Source organism: Rattus norvegicus, chromosome 15 (assembly GCF_036323735.1).
Source record: "Rattus norvegicus strain BN/NHsdMcwi chromosome 15, GRCr8, whole genome shotgun sequence".
In the NCBI taxonomy this organism is placed as follows: Eukaryota; Metazoa; Chordata; class Mammalia; order Rodentia; family Muridae; genus Rattus; species Rattus norvegicus.
This window is the reverse complement of record NC_086033.1, coordinates 65153411-65170537: the sequence shown is the minus strand read 5'-3', so window position 1 is coordinate 65170537 and position 17127 is coordinate 65153411. Positions and strand designations below refer to the sequence as shown.

The 17127-nt window shown below is 35.7% G+C and overlaps 1 protein-coding gene across 1 annotated transcript; it reads right to left on the bottom strand.

Annotated features, from left to right (window-relative positions):
- Positions 1–1929: 1929 nt before the first annotated feature.
- On the bottom strand, positions 1930–2253 carry Uqcrbl2 (ubiquinol-cytochrome c reductase binding protein like 2). Its single transcript, XM_039093788.1, has one exon. The coding sequence runs from the start codon at positions 2251–2253 to the stop codon at positions 1930–1932; it is 324 nt and encodes a 107-aa protein (XP_038949716.1).
- Positions 2254–17127: the final 14874 nt, after the last annotated feature.

The following is a 17127-nucleotide window of genomic DNA, read 5'->3' as shown; positions in this document are numbered from 1 at the left end:
TTTATTTTCTTCTTTTATCTTATCCATGATCATTTTATCAAAGGTACCAATACTTTGCTCACATCATTCAAGCAAATTTTGAAGTACTAAAAAGTGAAAGAAAATATAGGAGTGTTCAGAAGAATGGATAAATATTATTAATATATTTTTATCATGAAGATCAAGCTTTAGCCACCTGTCCAGAGCTTCTTTTGCTGAACATTAGAGCACATAGACTGATGGCACACATATGTCATTTAGAAGTTTTGTATATTATTTTTATTAATTATTACATTTACTTAGATTTCAAATGTTGTCGCCTTCCAGGAATTTCCTCTGCAATCCCTCAACCCTCCCCCTCCCGTTTGCCTCTAAGACCCACCCACCCACTTCCATTTTACCCTTCTAGCACACCCTTCTGTAGGGCATCAAGCCTCCATAGGACCAGATGCGTCCCCTCCCATTGATGCCAAGTAAGGCAGTCCTTTGCTACATGTGTAACAGGAGCCATGAACCAGGTCCTGTATACTCTTTGGTTGGTGGTTTATTCCCTGGGAGTTCTGAGGTATCTGTTAAGTTAATATTGTTGTTCTTCCTATGGTTTTGCAATCCTCTTCAGCTCCTTAAGTCCTTCGCCTAATTCTTCCATTGGGGTTCAAAAGGTAAACCGTATCTGCACCTGTGTTGGTTAGGTATTGGAAGAACCTCTCAGAGGACAGCTATACCAGGCTCTTGTCTCTAGGCACTTCTTGGCATCAGCAATAGTGATAGGTTTTGTTGTATGCAGATGGGATGGATCCCAAGGTGGGGCAGTCTTTTGGTGGTCTTTTCAGGCAACAGCAGATGCTGTTGAGGATGTGGTTAAAGAAGACCATTCCTCCAGTGTGTGTTGGATTGCAAGTTCATACAATCCCTTTGGAAATCAATCTGGTGGTTGACTTGAAATACTTCTAACTGAAGACGCAGTTATAATACTACTAGGCATATACCCAAAAAATGCTCTAATGTATAACATATAACAAGGACAGGTTCTCCTCTATGTTCATAGAAGCCTTATTTATAATACCCAGAGGCTGGAAAGAACCCAGATATCCCTCAAGGGAAGAGTGGAAACAGAAAATGTAGTACACTTACACAAAAGAGTACTACTCAGCTATTTAAAAACAAGGACTTCATGAATTGTGCAAGGAAATGGATGGAACTAGAAAGTATTATCCTGAGTGATGTAACCAATTCACAAAAGAACAAATATGGTATGTACTCACTGATAAGTGGATTTTAGCCCCAAATGACAGAATATCCTTGATATAACTCAACGACTATATGAAGCTTAACAAGAAGGAAGGTCAAAGTGTGGATGTTCCAATTTCACTAAAAGGTGAAACAAAATAATCACTGGAAGCAGAGGGAGTTAGGGACCTGTGTGGGAGAGGAGAGGAAGAGGATAAAGGATAGGCAGAATCATGTATGAGAAGAGACAGGAGAGAAGTCCAGAGAGCCAGGAGAATGAATAGAAATAAGTAGCAGTGGGGAGAGGGGAAAGGGGGGAACCACTAGAAAGTCCAAGATGTCAGGGATATAAGAGGCTCCCAAGAACCAATGGGGATGAAATTAGCCAAAATACCCAACAGAGAACAGATGGTACCTTAAGATACCACATCTAGTAGATAGACATGGCCCCCAGTTCAGGAATGGGGCCATCCACCAAATCAAAATCTTTACCCTGGAATTGTTCCTGTTCAAAGGAAACACAGTGACAAAAATTTGTATATTCTTATTCTTGCTTCTTTCTCTTTTTTTAATGGTTACAATATACATTTATTTAAAGTGAAGAATATGTAGAGCAAATTATTCTTAAATTGTGATTCAGGTTGAAATAACTTCATAAAAATAAGGGGAGACTAGGAACACCCACAGATTTTAAGTACAAGACCAAGATCACTTCTTCACCTACTCTTCTCTCTCCTTTCTTTCCCAAATAACCTCTTTCAAATAGGGTTCAAGGTAGAATTTGTCCTCCTCATATTTTATCCACTGATCCTTAGGCAAGATCTGATGTTTCATAGACAGGTCTGGGGCTCTCTTAATTTGAAACATACTGTCACTAGAAAGGTCCTCAGGAAGCCTTCTTATGGATTCTCTTATATCTTCAGTTTCAGGTATTGTATCATCTCTCATTAACCCCAGGTTATTGAATATTGTAGTATCATAATACCACTTCGGAAAACCATCCAGCCACTTGCTTAATGCTACAACTGCAGGCCTGCCTGCCATTTTGACCTAAGAGTGGAACTCTGCCTTTCCTTATTCATGCTTCTTTAGAAAGAAAATCTAGCAGGGGAGTAACTCACTGTAGATATTCAAACTTAAAGAATGAATGAAATTGAGCACTTTCTCTTGTGGTGTACATTTGCTTAGGAAGCTAAGTCCATAAAACTGATATTGTAAGTTAGTTCCACCTGGCTTTTCCAGACTGCAGCAAAGAAGCACCCGATATCTGAAAATGACATTTAATACACACACACACACACACACACACACACACACACACACACACCACACAGACACACACACACACAGAGAGAGAGAGAGAGAGAGAGAGAGAGAGAGAGAGAGAGAGAGAGAGAGACGGAGACAGAGACAGAGAGACAGAGAGGCAGAGAGACAGAGAGAGGCACAGAGGACAATGCACTGTTAAGGCAATGCATCAGCTTCCCTTCCCAGTCATGCTCTATTGAGAAACAGGTGCCCCTTTTTTGTTCAATCACACTCAGCCTATTTAACTCAGATAAAAGAAATGTGGTAACCATCAAGTGTTGTTAATTCCCATGAATAAGTTGGATAGAGGCAAACTTATTCGCTTGATTTCTTTCCCTTGACTTTGTTCCTTTGCTTCCTGTTTTACCTATTTTTTTCTTTTTTATCTTCTCTTGTAAACCATTAACCATTAACGTCTTAAATTATATGTAAAAGACTAATGCTTTTATGGCTGTAATTACTCAGTGGCCAAATACTATAGAAACATGCATTGGGAAAATTCTCAAAATAGGAAAACAATATTTTGTTAAAGGACTCTCTGTGTTATCACCAATTTTTATGTACTTATAAATACTGACAGAAAGTACTCAGGACTCAGAGTACTGAGAATATAACAAATTATTTCAAATTTGTACAGTGTTGAATCTTGGTGTTCTTTGTGATAAACTTCAGTTTTTATAAAACAGTATCTGGACATGTAATTTCCACAACTCAGATCATTTCTGTCACATCTTACACATCCTGTCCTTCACACTGGTTTTATTTAAATTTGTTTTATAACATATTGGGGCATATTGTACCAATACTATGCAGTTTTTATCTTCATTTCTCTGTAATACAGTTTAAGGTCAGTGATGGCGATTCCCCCAGAAGTTCTTTTATTGTTGAGAATACTTTTTGCTATACTGAGTTTTTTGTTAATCCAAATGAATTTGCAAATGGCTCTTTCTAACTTTTTGAAGAATTGAGTTGAAATTTAATGGGGATTGCATTGAACCTGTAGATTGCTTTCTGCAAGATGGTCATTCTTACTATATTAATCCTGCCAGTTCATGAGCGTGGAGGATCTTTCCATCTTCTGAGATCCTCGATTTCTTTCTTCAGAGACTTAAAGTTCTTGTCATACAGACCTTTCATTTGCTTGATTAGAGTCATCCCCAAGTTATTTTATATTATTTGTTACCATTGTGAAAGTTGCCCTGTCCCTAACTTCTTTTTCTGCCTGTTTATCCTTTGAGTAGAGAAAGGCTACTGATTTGTTTGAGTTAATTTTCTATCCAGTCACTTTTCTGGAATTATCAAGCTTAGTAGTTCTATAGTGGAACTTTGGGGGTCACTTAGGTATATTATCATATCATCTGCAAATATTGATTTTTGACTCCTTCCTTTCCAATTTGTATTCCTTTGACATCTTTTTGTTGTCTAATTGCTCTGGCCAGGACTTTGAGTACTATATTGAATAGGTAGGGAGAGAGTGGGCATCCTTGTTTTGCCTATTCCCAAATTTTTTCCAGAAGTTCTTTCCCTCCCAACCAACATCCTGTTTTCTCCAAAAAGAAAAAAAAAACCTCCCCCCACACAAAACCAGCAAAAATATAGAGTCCATTATTTTAATTTGGCCAGCTACTTTTGGGCATGGGAACTATACTCTCTGTGACACTCTATTAGAGACAGATTGTCTATTTCCCAACAGGTTCCAATTTTAAATACCCTCTTGTCTAAGTGTGAAACTCTGTCTATTTCTTTTTATCGAGTTTGGGATATGTCTGATTTGAACATATACAGGTCTTATGTGAGGCACTGTAATATTTATGAATTCATATCATACTAATCAAGATATGTATTGAAGAAATTATTTTCTTGGTGTCAGCCACCAACTCCCGATTTTATAGTCTTTCTGCCTCTCCTGCATAGATGACTGTGCTTTGAGGGGAAGGTTTTGATGAAGACTTCCTGATTAGGACCAAGTGCTCCAAGTGCTTTAATTTTTTTGCATGTTGTCTCGTTGTGGGTCCCTTTAGTAATCATCATTTATTGAAAGAAATTTCTCTGATGAACAAGACATGTATCTATGGATACAGCAACATATCATTAGGAGTCATTTTATTGCTATATTTCTTTAGCATTATAACTGTAATATATTTTATCATAAATTTATGACCTAACTTACCTAAGATTTTTACCTACTTTAACAATATCAGGTTTGGATTCCAAATCATAGAGCTGCCCTTAAATCTAGTCAGAGTGATTGTTTACTCCCAAAGCAATTGCTCTACTTCTGTAACAATATAACTGGCAGATAGGTTTGTGTTATAGGTCACAGTTTGTAGCTGAATATTATCATTCTTCTTCTGAAAAATATGCAGTGTACTTCCTAAAACCATGAATCAGAAAGGTTAAAACTTCTGGTTGGGTATCATCATGACTTCACCTTGCTCACTGGGGCCTTATAATCAGGTTGTCGATTGCCTTGGAAATAGCCTGTTGTGTTTGGAGGACCCTTGGGAACCTTTGAGCAATGTTCAACAAAGATTAAACTGTTTCTGAGATTGAAATTTTACTTGGTGGTGCACGTTACAGGCATTGTTTCTTTCGTTAAATGGTAAATTCATGTAAATCCCTTTTATGTATATACAGATTTCAGGAAAGTTTGTTATGGTTTTTATAAGCTTGGCCCAGGGATTGACAGTATTGGAAATTGTAGCCATGTTGGAGTAGATGTGTCACTGTGTGGGTCTATAAGACACTCACACTAGCTCTCTGGGGGTGCGTATTCTGCTAGCAGCTTTTAGGTGAAGGTGTAGAACTCTCACTTATTCCTGCACAATGCCTGCCTGGATGCCGCCATGGTCCTGTCTTGATAATGGACTGAACCTCTGAACCTGTAAGACAGCCCCAATTAAATATTGTCCTTTGAAGAGTTGCCATAGTTATGGTGTATTTTCACAGTAGCAAAACCCTAAGACAAACCTCTACAGACTAGGTGGCCATACACTTTTTGAAAGGATTTTATAACTAGTTGATCTTCCAATAAATATTTAATCTCAATCATGGTTTTTTACCCTACCATTGATCATTCAGTCCGCAGATAAAAAACACAAAACTTTTACATTTATAATAAGCCTAGTCAGCATCAAAGCTGGGCAGATACTCACCCTTTATGCTGTTTGTTAAGTCTACTTCCCTGTCAGTCACCCTGAGATATAACTATCAGTGTTCCTCCTGAGCTGCTCTTCCTCCAATTGTCCAGCCCTCATTGACATGTTTCCATGATTCACCCACCCCATGCTGTCTCCTCCTCTCTCATTTTCTTCTTCAGCCTCGTGGTTTCCTGCCTCAGACCCACAAGTCCAGGAACTGAAGCCTCACCTACCTCTCTTCTGCCCAGCTATAGGCCATTGGCATCTTTATTCAACTTATCATTTTAAAATAAGGAGCAAGTTCACATAGCATCACTTTGTGCATATGAGAATTCTTTTAACCCTGAAGCAACCAGAGCCAGTCAAGCACTCAATCTCTCAGAACCCAGGTTGGATATTTGATCAGTATGGAGTGTATCTGTAATTCCAATGGCGTGAAGGCATGGACAGACACTTGGGGGGGGGAAGCTGCCTAGCCAGATGATTTATATCTGTGAGCTCTCTCTTCAGCTGAGAGACCTTGTCTCAGGGAATACAGTGGAAAGCAATGAGGGAAGAATCCTTAATGACTCTGGTCCTCTACATGCACAAGATCACATATGCCTGCATACTGCCCACCAATACATGCAAGCATGTATATATACATATGTATGCCATTAATAAATATAAGAAAAAGTAAAATCATATATTTTATGAATATAAGTAATCTTTATTTTTGAGCTGGAATATTATAATTATTGATATATTATATATGGCCTTTTAGGACAATGACTTTGAGCACACTACTGCATGCTGCATGATAATAATAATAATAGTAAGAACAGCAATAAAACACCTATATTAGGAGGATGGAGCATTCATGAATAGCTTGAAACAGTTTGATTCAATTTCAAATAAACAAAAGAGGGGCAAAGGAGGTGACCAAAAGTGGGCCAAGCTTTAAGAGCATTGACGTCTCTTTCAGAGAACCTGATCTCAGTTTGCACAATGCACATTTCAGTTCACTAAGTTTAACTCCTGTTTTGGGGGTATGTGAAAACTTCTGGTCATGCCAATGCATAAACATGGTATACATTTATACAAATCGACAAGCACTCATACACTAAAATAATAATCTAAAATACTTCAGAAAAGAAAAAATGCCATCCACAGAATAAATTTAAATCACATTGCAAAGAAAACTTAATCCATAGTATATTATATAATACAGTCTGCTTAAACCCAGTTATTACTAGGATTTATTTACCATTTTCACAAGTCCATAATATTTAGATGTGCTGTGGAATTCACTACAGTAGCATTTACAGAGCATCTAATCTGTATCTTTTTTCATGCTTAAAATTTAATTATCAGGAAAAGCCTGAAGAGGTGATAGAATGATTGCCTAATATTTACAAAGTATTGCTTTTGATCCCGAATATTAACTCTATATAACATTTATCATGAAATTTGTAGTTGGTCATGCCTGTATTCACAGCATTCATAGGGGTGATGATACAGATTATTTCATCATGAAATTTATGGTTGGGCATGGTTGTTCACGCCTGCATTCACAGCACTTGGTATGCTGATACAAGATTATTTCTTCAGAAAACCATGCAAAGAAGTTATTTCAATTACTTCATATCTTTTAGTAAAACTTTATACTAGGTTTTCCAATTAGGACACACCTGTTTGTATACACTTTCTGTGTACAGTGAGAAAGCTAAGATGTTTAACTTGTAGTGAATACCTAGCCACAGGGAGTCAACCCTAACAGGAAGTTGTGAAGAGTGGTTTAACAGTTGACACTGAGGCTGCTCCTCTCCCATAGGAATCATACTTGGCTGAGGCCTTCCTTGTGCCATATTTGTAGGACACAAAAATCAAGACAAGCCATCACTGATTCAGTGTCAAAAGGGAGAAGGACTTGTAAATAATCCATCAGGAACTGTAGATGCTGAATAAAATATTAAATTATTTAAAATGTAGAAATATAGGGGAAAGATTGCTGAATTATCTTTTGAAGTCACTTTTGGCCATTAAGATTTATAGATTATTTTTGTGAAATTTAAGAGAGAGTAACAAATGCTGTCACATAAAAAGTAAAATAATCTACTATCTAACTTACATGTTTTATTTCTACACTTTAATTTTTATTGACTATGTAAATCAATCTTTATTTTATATTAATTCTCTCATTACCTTATCAGTGTATCAAAAAAATGACAAACCCCTGATCAATGACATTTGTATGTTATGATCTTAACCACATGCAACAAATAATTCAATAATTCTACTTCAAAAAAATCTAAGACACATGCTCAACTATGTTCATAGCTGCCTTATTTATAATAGCCAGAAGCTGGAAAGAACCCAGATGCCCTTCAACAGAGGAATGGATACAGAAAATGTGGTACATCTACACAATGGAATATTACTCAGCTATCAAAAACAATGCCTTTATGAAATTCATAGGCAAATGGATGGAACTGGAAAATATTATCCTGAGTGAGATAACCCAATCACAGAAAAACACACATGGTATGCACTCATTGATGAGTGGCTATTAGCCCAAATGCTTGATGCACAGAACATATGAAACTCAAGAAGGATGACCAAAATGCGAATGCTTCACTCCTTCTTTAAAAGGGGAACAAGAATACCCTTGGGAGGGGATAGGGAGGCAAAATTTAGAACAGAGGCTGAAGGAACGCCCATTCAGAGCCTGCCCCACATGTGGCCCATACATATAAAGCCTCCAAACTAGATAAGATGGATGAAGCAAAGAAGTGCAGGCTGACAGGAAACGGATGTATATCTCTTTTCAGAGGCACAGCCAGAATATGGCAAATACATAGGCGAATGCCAGCAGCAAACCACTGAACTGAGAAAGGGACCCCCGTTGAAGAAATCAGAGAAAGTACGGAAAGAGCTTGAAGGGGCTTGAGACCCCATATGAACAACAATGCCAACCAACCAGAGCTTCCAGGGACTAAGCCACTACCCAAAGACTATACATGGACTGACCCTGGGCTCCAACTGCATAGGTAGCAATGAATAGCCTAGTAAGAGCACCAATGGAAGGGTAAGTCCTTGGTCCTGCCAAGACTGAACCCCCAGTGAACGTGATTGTTGGGGGAGGGCGGTAATGGGGGGAGGATGGGAAGGGGAACACCCATATAGAAGGGGAGGGGGAGGAGTTAGGGGATGTTGGCCTGGAAACTGGGAAGGGAATAACAATTGAAATTTAAATAAGAAATACCCAAGTTAATAAAGATGGAGGAAAAAATCTATAAGAAGTACTAATAACAAAACTATTTTAAGAACTTTGAAAATAACATGAATATTCAAAACTATTTTAATAAATCTTCATGATGTTGGGCTGGGTACAAAGGTCATTGGGAAAGCACTTTTTTCAATTCCTAACTTTCATTCAATTACAACACAAACAATTTTTAAAATTGTTTCATAAATGTCAGAAAGAAAATAAAAGCTTACATTTCTCATTGAAGAATGGAATATACTAATTTACAAGAAACATTGAATGTTTAATGTGTTTTTTTCCTGAGTATCGGTTAACAAATCTAAGGGAATCTTTTACATCAAGTTCATGCCTTAACCTCAAATCACTTAACTTCTCCCTTTCTTTTCTGTGTTCTGTGCCTTTTACACTACACCGTTGTCATGATTATTACAACAAGCTGAGTGTTTATGTTTTACGGATGTTAATAATGACAGAAAAAGAAAACCATTTTCTGTATTTTTCATTCTTAGTAGACAGCTAATCATCCTATAGGTGAGGTGAACTTGTAAGAAGTCTTGTTAATGAGAATCAATGCAAAATTTTCTTTGTTCATAGTGTTTGCTGATTTCTATGAATTTGAGCATTTCATCCTGTCCCAATGTCATCAGGAACTGAACTGAAAGCACAAGTCTTTCAATATTTACTTTTGTGTATTTTTCTATAATGTGTACAGTCTGGGAGAATGTGGCTTCAAAATAAATTCTGTCTTCAATCAAAGTTTGTTTATAAGGCATAATCTCTGTTTACCTGTGCTGTAAGTAGGTTATAAAGATATAATCATGTCTGTTTTTCTCAGGAGATAAAATTAGAGGTCATAAAATAACTTCTAGAACCTCTAAGAAATCCTGGTGATCCTGGTGACTTCTCAATTTGCAGAATATTTTCATATAAGAAATGTGAATAATTGATACCTCAAAAAAATCAGACATCAAAATGAGAAATTTTTAACATAGAAAAAGTAGCATCAAATCCTATGCCCATGCTGAAATATTTTCTATTCATTTTTGAATTTAAATGTGTTTGGACATTTAAACAGTTGATGGAGAAATACTCTTTAGGACATCCGCATTATTGCAAGTAGTTTCACCTATCAGTTTTATTTTGTACTACATTCAACTTAAAGTGTAACCAGAGAGAAAATCTTATTAGCATGAGGTATTTTTATTAATCCTTTAATTTTAGTTATATGTCTAACTTTAAATTTAGCCAAATAAGGTATCTAAATTTAATAAAACATAATGTGATTAACGTCTCATTTATCAATGTAACTTAAACTCATGGTGTGAACCTCAATGTGGTTGATCAAGTTCTGTACCGCGGTTAACCTAGGACAACTTGTAGGCAAAACAGAATGTAAATTGAAGGTTTTGTATCAGGGATGATGCTCCTGTCTCAGGCTTCCTACCTCTGTTAGTAGGAGATATCACCTGGGTCACTTTCGTGGATTTCAGGGATTTTCTGTTGCATGAGTTTTCTACATCACTCCATAAAAACTCTCCCAACTCTAGCTATCCCTATCAGTATTTCCCCACTACATACCCCCAGTCTTCTGTGTGATTCCCTCCTGTTCATATCTGATCCCTCCCCGATCCACCTGCAAAATATGATTTCCCTTCTCAAGGGGTTCATGCCTGCCTCCTTAAACCCTACTTGTTATTTGGCCTTTCTGGGTCTGTCACTTGGAAAGGGAATAGCAATCGAAATGTAAATACCCAAGTTAATAAAGATGAAAAAAATAAATAAGAAGAAAAAAACAAAACAGAAATAAAAAAGAAACAAAATACCATGGTTTTATAAATTAGACACTAATTCTTCATTTTTATCACAGTTTATGAATAAAAATAGAATTCAGTATCATCGAGGTTAGGAATTCAATTATTCTAGGTTTGGATGAGCTTACAAGATTGGTTCCTGCTAAGTTCCATTGCATATTATGTTATACAACCTAGGACTGCTTTCTATTCCTAAAACCACTGCTGCCAGAGACTAGTGGTCAGGATTAAGTATTCAAGTGATTAGTTAAATATCCTTTAAGCATCTTTGTGTAGCCATCAATTTCCTTCATCATAATATTAAATTTATTAAGTATGATCTTCATTTACTTTCTCACTTTTATTTATTCAGTCATTAAGTAGTCCATTGACTAACTACAATAATCCTTATATTGTTCATGTAAGGAAATTCATAGCACAGTAATTTGGGTTTCAAAATATTATGGTGACAAAAATCTAACCTATAATATACTTTATATGTACAAAAAGATTTTAGGAAGGCATTTAGTCATATCCAAAGCATGAGTATATCTTGTTCCCTGCAATGTTTTCTAGGATAACTAACATGGAAAAAAAAGTTTGCTTTACACAATTTCTATAGAATTCTAAAACAATAAGATTGTTTTTCTGTTTATCAATGAAGGTTACAAAATGATTGTACATCAATACGAAGACTAGGTATACAAACGTGAGAGGCAGACACCCTGAGCTCTATGGAAAGTCTCTAACAAATTGAGGAAATTAGATGACTAACATTTTGGATGCAATTTCGAATTGCTGTTGTCAGTTCAGAACAGAGATCCAGGATTGGGGCTGCAGATATGGAGAGTAGAACTAGATCCAAGGATTCATTGAGAAGATGGATAAACTACTATACCGCAGCATAGGTCATCCCCAAGCTCATCACATGCTCCTGAACCAGAACCCCTGTGCCAGCTGGAAGCAAAACACCTGTCTATCTGGGGTTTTTGTTACAACTTGGGCAGTATTTTAATGACATAATTAAAACAACAACAAAAACAAGAAATGAAAGCAATCATGGACAGTTCTACAGTTCCTGTTTTTATTGATACATGTGTAGGATGTCCTCTTTGTACTTTTAAGAAGTCGGTCTGTTCTGTGTGTGGACACACAGAACAATTGGAATTGTAAATGTATTCACTAAACAACACCAAAGTCATCTTCCATCGTTGAAATTGAATCAACTCTTGCTTCTAAATTTATTCCTCTGAGACCAAGGCAGTGGGGAAAACTACTGCTTTATATGACAGGGATTAACTGAGGGCAGAGAAAGCTAATGCACAAACCTAAACATTGGTGCAGTCAATGAACTATTCTTTGGTACAAAGCTGAAAGGCAAATATTGAATTAATAATTAAAGGAGAGCTTTTCTCTTAATAAACCATTTCACAATATCCATATCACTACAAATCAAACTCCAAACTGATATAACTGAAAACAATTTTGGCATTTAAAATTAATCCTTCACTAGAAATATTTAAGCAAAAGTAATGAAAGATATTTCCTTTAAAACAGTTAAATAATTATAAATAGTAAGCCACAACAGTACTGCATGGGCATAATTTCATCTATTCATGAAGTTGATGTGGGAGAATTCTTGAGCCTAGAATTTTGGATCAGCCTGGAGAAAATTGCAAGTCCTCATCTCTAACTCTTAAATACCAGACATCAAAATGATATACAATTGTGTAAAATAAACCACTTTTTAAATGTTACATGGATGTAAAATAATAATAATAATAATAATAATAATAATAATAATAATTAGAATTGTATATAGCACTATAAATTTATTAGAAACAATTGGATTTGGGATGATATTTTTATCTAGAAATTAATATTCCAATAGTTTGAATGGACAATGGTTACACAATCACTGTTAACAGTGATGGCCGAAAATTTTCACCATGCAAGATAAGAAATTAAGCTTAGTTACTTTTATCAGCTTCAAAGCAAAACATTAATATTCGCTAGAGACACAAGATCTTGTTTCTGAGCAAATATAATTCAGTGAATCTTATAGTTTTTCTAAACATATAAAACAAGTAACCAATTTTGGACTAGAAAATAAATTAGCAGTTAAAGGACACAAGAAAACCTTCTTTATCTGTTCCAAATATAATAAAATCTTGTGCTCTGTCCAACATATTGGTAATAAACTTAAATTCAAACACTAGATATAAATTACATGGAAGTATATTTTGAATAACTTAAATGAAAAATAACACTGTGATGGTACCTGATCACAGATATTCCATGAATATAGCATAATATTTACATAAAAACTTGCATTTTATACACACAAACCTCAATGACTTAAACTACTTCTATTCTCATTTACAGAGAGAAAACAGAGAAGCCCCTAAAGAAATGTTCAACGTCTTTAGTTATCAGGGTAATGCAAATCAAAACAACCCTGAGATTCCACCTCACACCAGTGAGAATGGCTAAGATTAAAAACTCAGGTGACAGCAGATGATGGTGAGGATGTGGAGAAAGAGGAACACTCCTCCATCTTTAAAGGAATTGCAAGCTGGTACAATCAATCTGGAAATCAGTCTATAGGTTCCTCAGAAAATTGGACATAGAACTTATACCTGAGGACCCAGCTATACAACTCCTGGGCGTATAGTGAAAAGATGCTCCAACATATAACAAGGACACATACTCCACTATGTTAATAGCAGCCTTACTTATAGTAACTAGAAGCTGCAAAGAATCCAGATGTCCTACAACAGAGGAATGGATACAGAAGATGTGGTACATTTGCACAATGGAGTACTACTCAGCTATTAAAAACAATGACTTCATGAAATCCTTAGGCAAATGGGTGGAACTAGAAAATATCATCCTGAACTAACCCAAACACACACACACACACACACACACACACACACACACACACACACATACACACACAAAAAAAACACATGATATGCACTCACTGATAAGTAGATAGATATTAACCCCAAATCTCCCCCAAGATACAATCTACAGACCACATGAAGCTCAAGAAAGATGACCAAAGTGCACATGCTCCAGTCCTTCTTACAAGGGGAAAAATATTCATAGGAGGAGATATGGAGAAAAAATTTGGAGCAGAGGCTGAAGGAATGGCCATTCAGAGCCTGCACCACCTGTTTATCCAGCCCATACACATACAGTCATCAAACATAGACGATATTGCTGATGCCAAGAAGTGCATGCTGACAGGAGCCTTATATAGCTGTCTCCTGAGAGGCTCTGGCAAAGCATGTTAAATATAGAGGTGAATGCTAGCAAACCATTGAACTGAGAACTGGGTCCCTGATGGAGTAGTTAGAGAAAGGATTGAAAAGAGTTGAAGGGGTTTGCAACCTCATAAGAACAGTGTCAACTAACTAGAGCTCCCAAGGACTAAACTACTACCCAAAGACTATACATGGACTGACCCAGGGCTCCAACTGCATATGTAGCAGAGGATGGCCTTCTTGGGCACCAATGGGAGAAGCTCTTGGTCCTGCCGAGGCTGGAACCACAGTGTAGGGGAATGCCAGGGCAGGGAGGCAGGACTGAGTGGGTAGTTGGGAGGGAACTTCATAGAAGAAGGGAGAAGGGAAATGGGATAAGGGATTTATAGACTAGAAACCAAGAAGTGGATAACATTTGAATTGTAAATAAAAAAATATTTAGTAAAAAAATTTTTAAAGTCATGAAGCAGACAGAGCTCTTTTGGAAGTTAATCCTTCAATGTACAGTTTCACAATTATCAGTATTTTTCACCAAAATCTAGATTTCTTGTGATGTAATTGCATATATCAGCAACTTGTTATCTGTTATTCAGAGTTCATAATTTAAGACTATGTAAAGGGACAAAGAACAATGTTATCTGGAAGTCTGGAGAGTAAGATAATTTGTATGATAAAATAGATTAAATAGAAGATATATCATTTTGAACCTTTTAAATACTGCAGGTCATATACTCACATGTGTGATCTTAAACTGTACATATATTCTGCTGATTGAGTTCTGTCACAATAATTTCATTTAGTATTGGTTGTTTCACAATTGGCTTCTTAAAAGTTGATTCCACATATTTTGACATCTTGAAGTTCAATTAATTTGGAATTCAGAGTAATTTTCTATTGACAGGAACTACATGACCCTGACCCAATAAAATTTGGTTTCTTCCAAATTTAGACAATTATGGAAAAAGTGGGTTGCAAACATCCATGTGGAGTTTGTTTTACGGTTGTACATTTTTGATATCTTCATATAAATCTATAGTACGATATGTTAAGAAATGGTTACATTTGGACAAAAAAGTCCATGTTTTATAAGTGCCTCTGCTATTGTTTCAGCTCACCAGAAATGAATTATAGATGTTATTCTTCCAACTACACCACTCTATTTAATATGCTATATATTGGAGATTTTAGCCTTTACAACATATGCTTTCTGATGATCACTGCCATAAATTTGAATGCCCTACTAGCATAAGTTCAATTTTTATTATTTATGTGAACTCTTTGTAACCTCTGTCTGAAATTGCCTTTGTGTATTTTTTCATTTTTCATTTTCTTTTTTTAATTTGATTATTAATTTTTTGGATATTTTATGTATTTACATTTCAAATGTTAGTCCCTTTTCCCTCATCTCCCAACCCCCTACCCCTCCCCCTGAATCTAAGATTTTTCCTTTTCCTTTTTGTGATGCTGGTATGTGATCGGCCAGCCTTTGCCAGTAACTTAAATCTTAAGTTCAAGGACACACTGTCAATTGGTTTTATTTTCCTATTTTAGATTCTATTTATTTCTTTATTCATTAATTGTTTATTCACTCTGCATCCTGATCACACATCACGGTCCCCTTTCCTCCTGGTAACCCACTCATACACTCCCTTTCCCAATGCCTCACCCATTTCTCCTTTGAGCTGGGAGTCCTGCCTTGGGTATCAACCTACGCTAGCCTGCCTGTGCATTCTACTCATTTCTCATAAATATTTTGAGTCGGTGTCCTATATTATATATAGTCTACAGCATGTCCCCTTACTCGTTTTTCAATGCTATTAAATAGCACAAGGCTTTTAGTTCTGGAGCCACTATGTAATTAGTAATCTCGTGCTTCATGATATATATTATAGTAATTGTGTCAGAGTTTTCTAAAGTAGCAGAACTTATGGAATAAATCTTGCTTATATGTCTATCTATTCTTTCTATATTATGCATTCTCTTTATGTAATATAAAATATTTATTCAAATACATTCTATGTATCCATTTATATACAATTATATATTATATATCTGTATACATGTATATAGATATATACATACATACATGTATACATATATAAAATATATGCATATACATATATAATACAAATAAAACATATATAATACACTATGCTAACATATATATCTGTATATAAAGGGATTAATTAGAATGACTTACAGGCTGTGTTCCAATTAATTCTTCATTGGTTGCCTATATCTGAATGATCCAAACATCCAGCAGTTGCTCAGTTTACTAGGCTGGATGTTTCAACTGGTATTCAGTATATATTGGAATTCCAAAGAAGTATGCTCTAAAACCAGGCAAATAGATTTGCTCAGAAGGTGAGGGTAATCAGACAAGGTACAAAAGCTTCCTTCTTCCATGTCCTTATATCCAGCAGTAGATGGGGCCCAGATTAGAAGCATCTCTTACCACCTTTACAATTTAGACTAAAAGTGGATATTCCCACTTCTAGTTAAACAAAAGTCTCTCACAGGTTTGCCTCTCCATTTCATGGTTTTAGTTAATTTCAGAAATAATCGACACCCAAGAATAGCCATTAGAATAATTAATATATTTCTAAAAATATTTCATAGATAAATATATTTCCTTAGTAAAATATGACAGTTTCCTAACTTAGAAATGTTGTTTGAAATGGAGTTTAAATTATTTTTTCCACACTAGTTAATTCATAGCATTCCGCAAGGAAGTTGGATGAATAAGACAGAGCCTACCTACAATTCATATATTCTTTTTATAAATATTCAGGGAACATTTTAACCATTTTTCCTTGGGTTGAGTGTAATTTCTTGCTGCAGAGATGGACTAATGTCTCTGCTCTAATGTGAATGGAAGCTATTTCATAAACTCTCCAGTACATACAATGCAAAGGAGAAGTATGTCAATCCTAATTTCTTCCTCTTAAATCAGACAAGGGCTTTGGTATTCAACATCATAAGAAACTTACGATTTGGAGCTTTATATGTGAAAAAAAAAACAAAATAATTTCCAAGTGTTTTATGGTGAGTTTATAGGGAAAGTGTTTTAATGAATTTGACTTTCACTCAAATTATCAAGCATGTTAGCTTTAGTTAGTAAAATGGATTAAGATATTTTGAAATTCTTCCTTAAAGAGTAT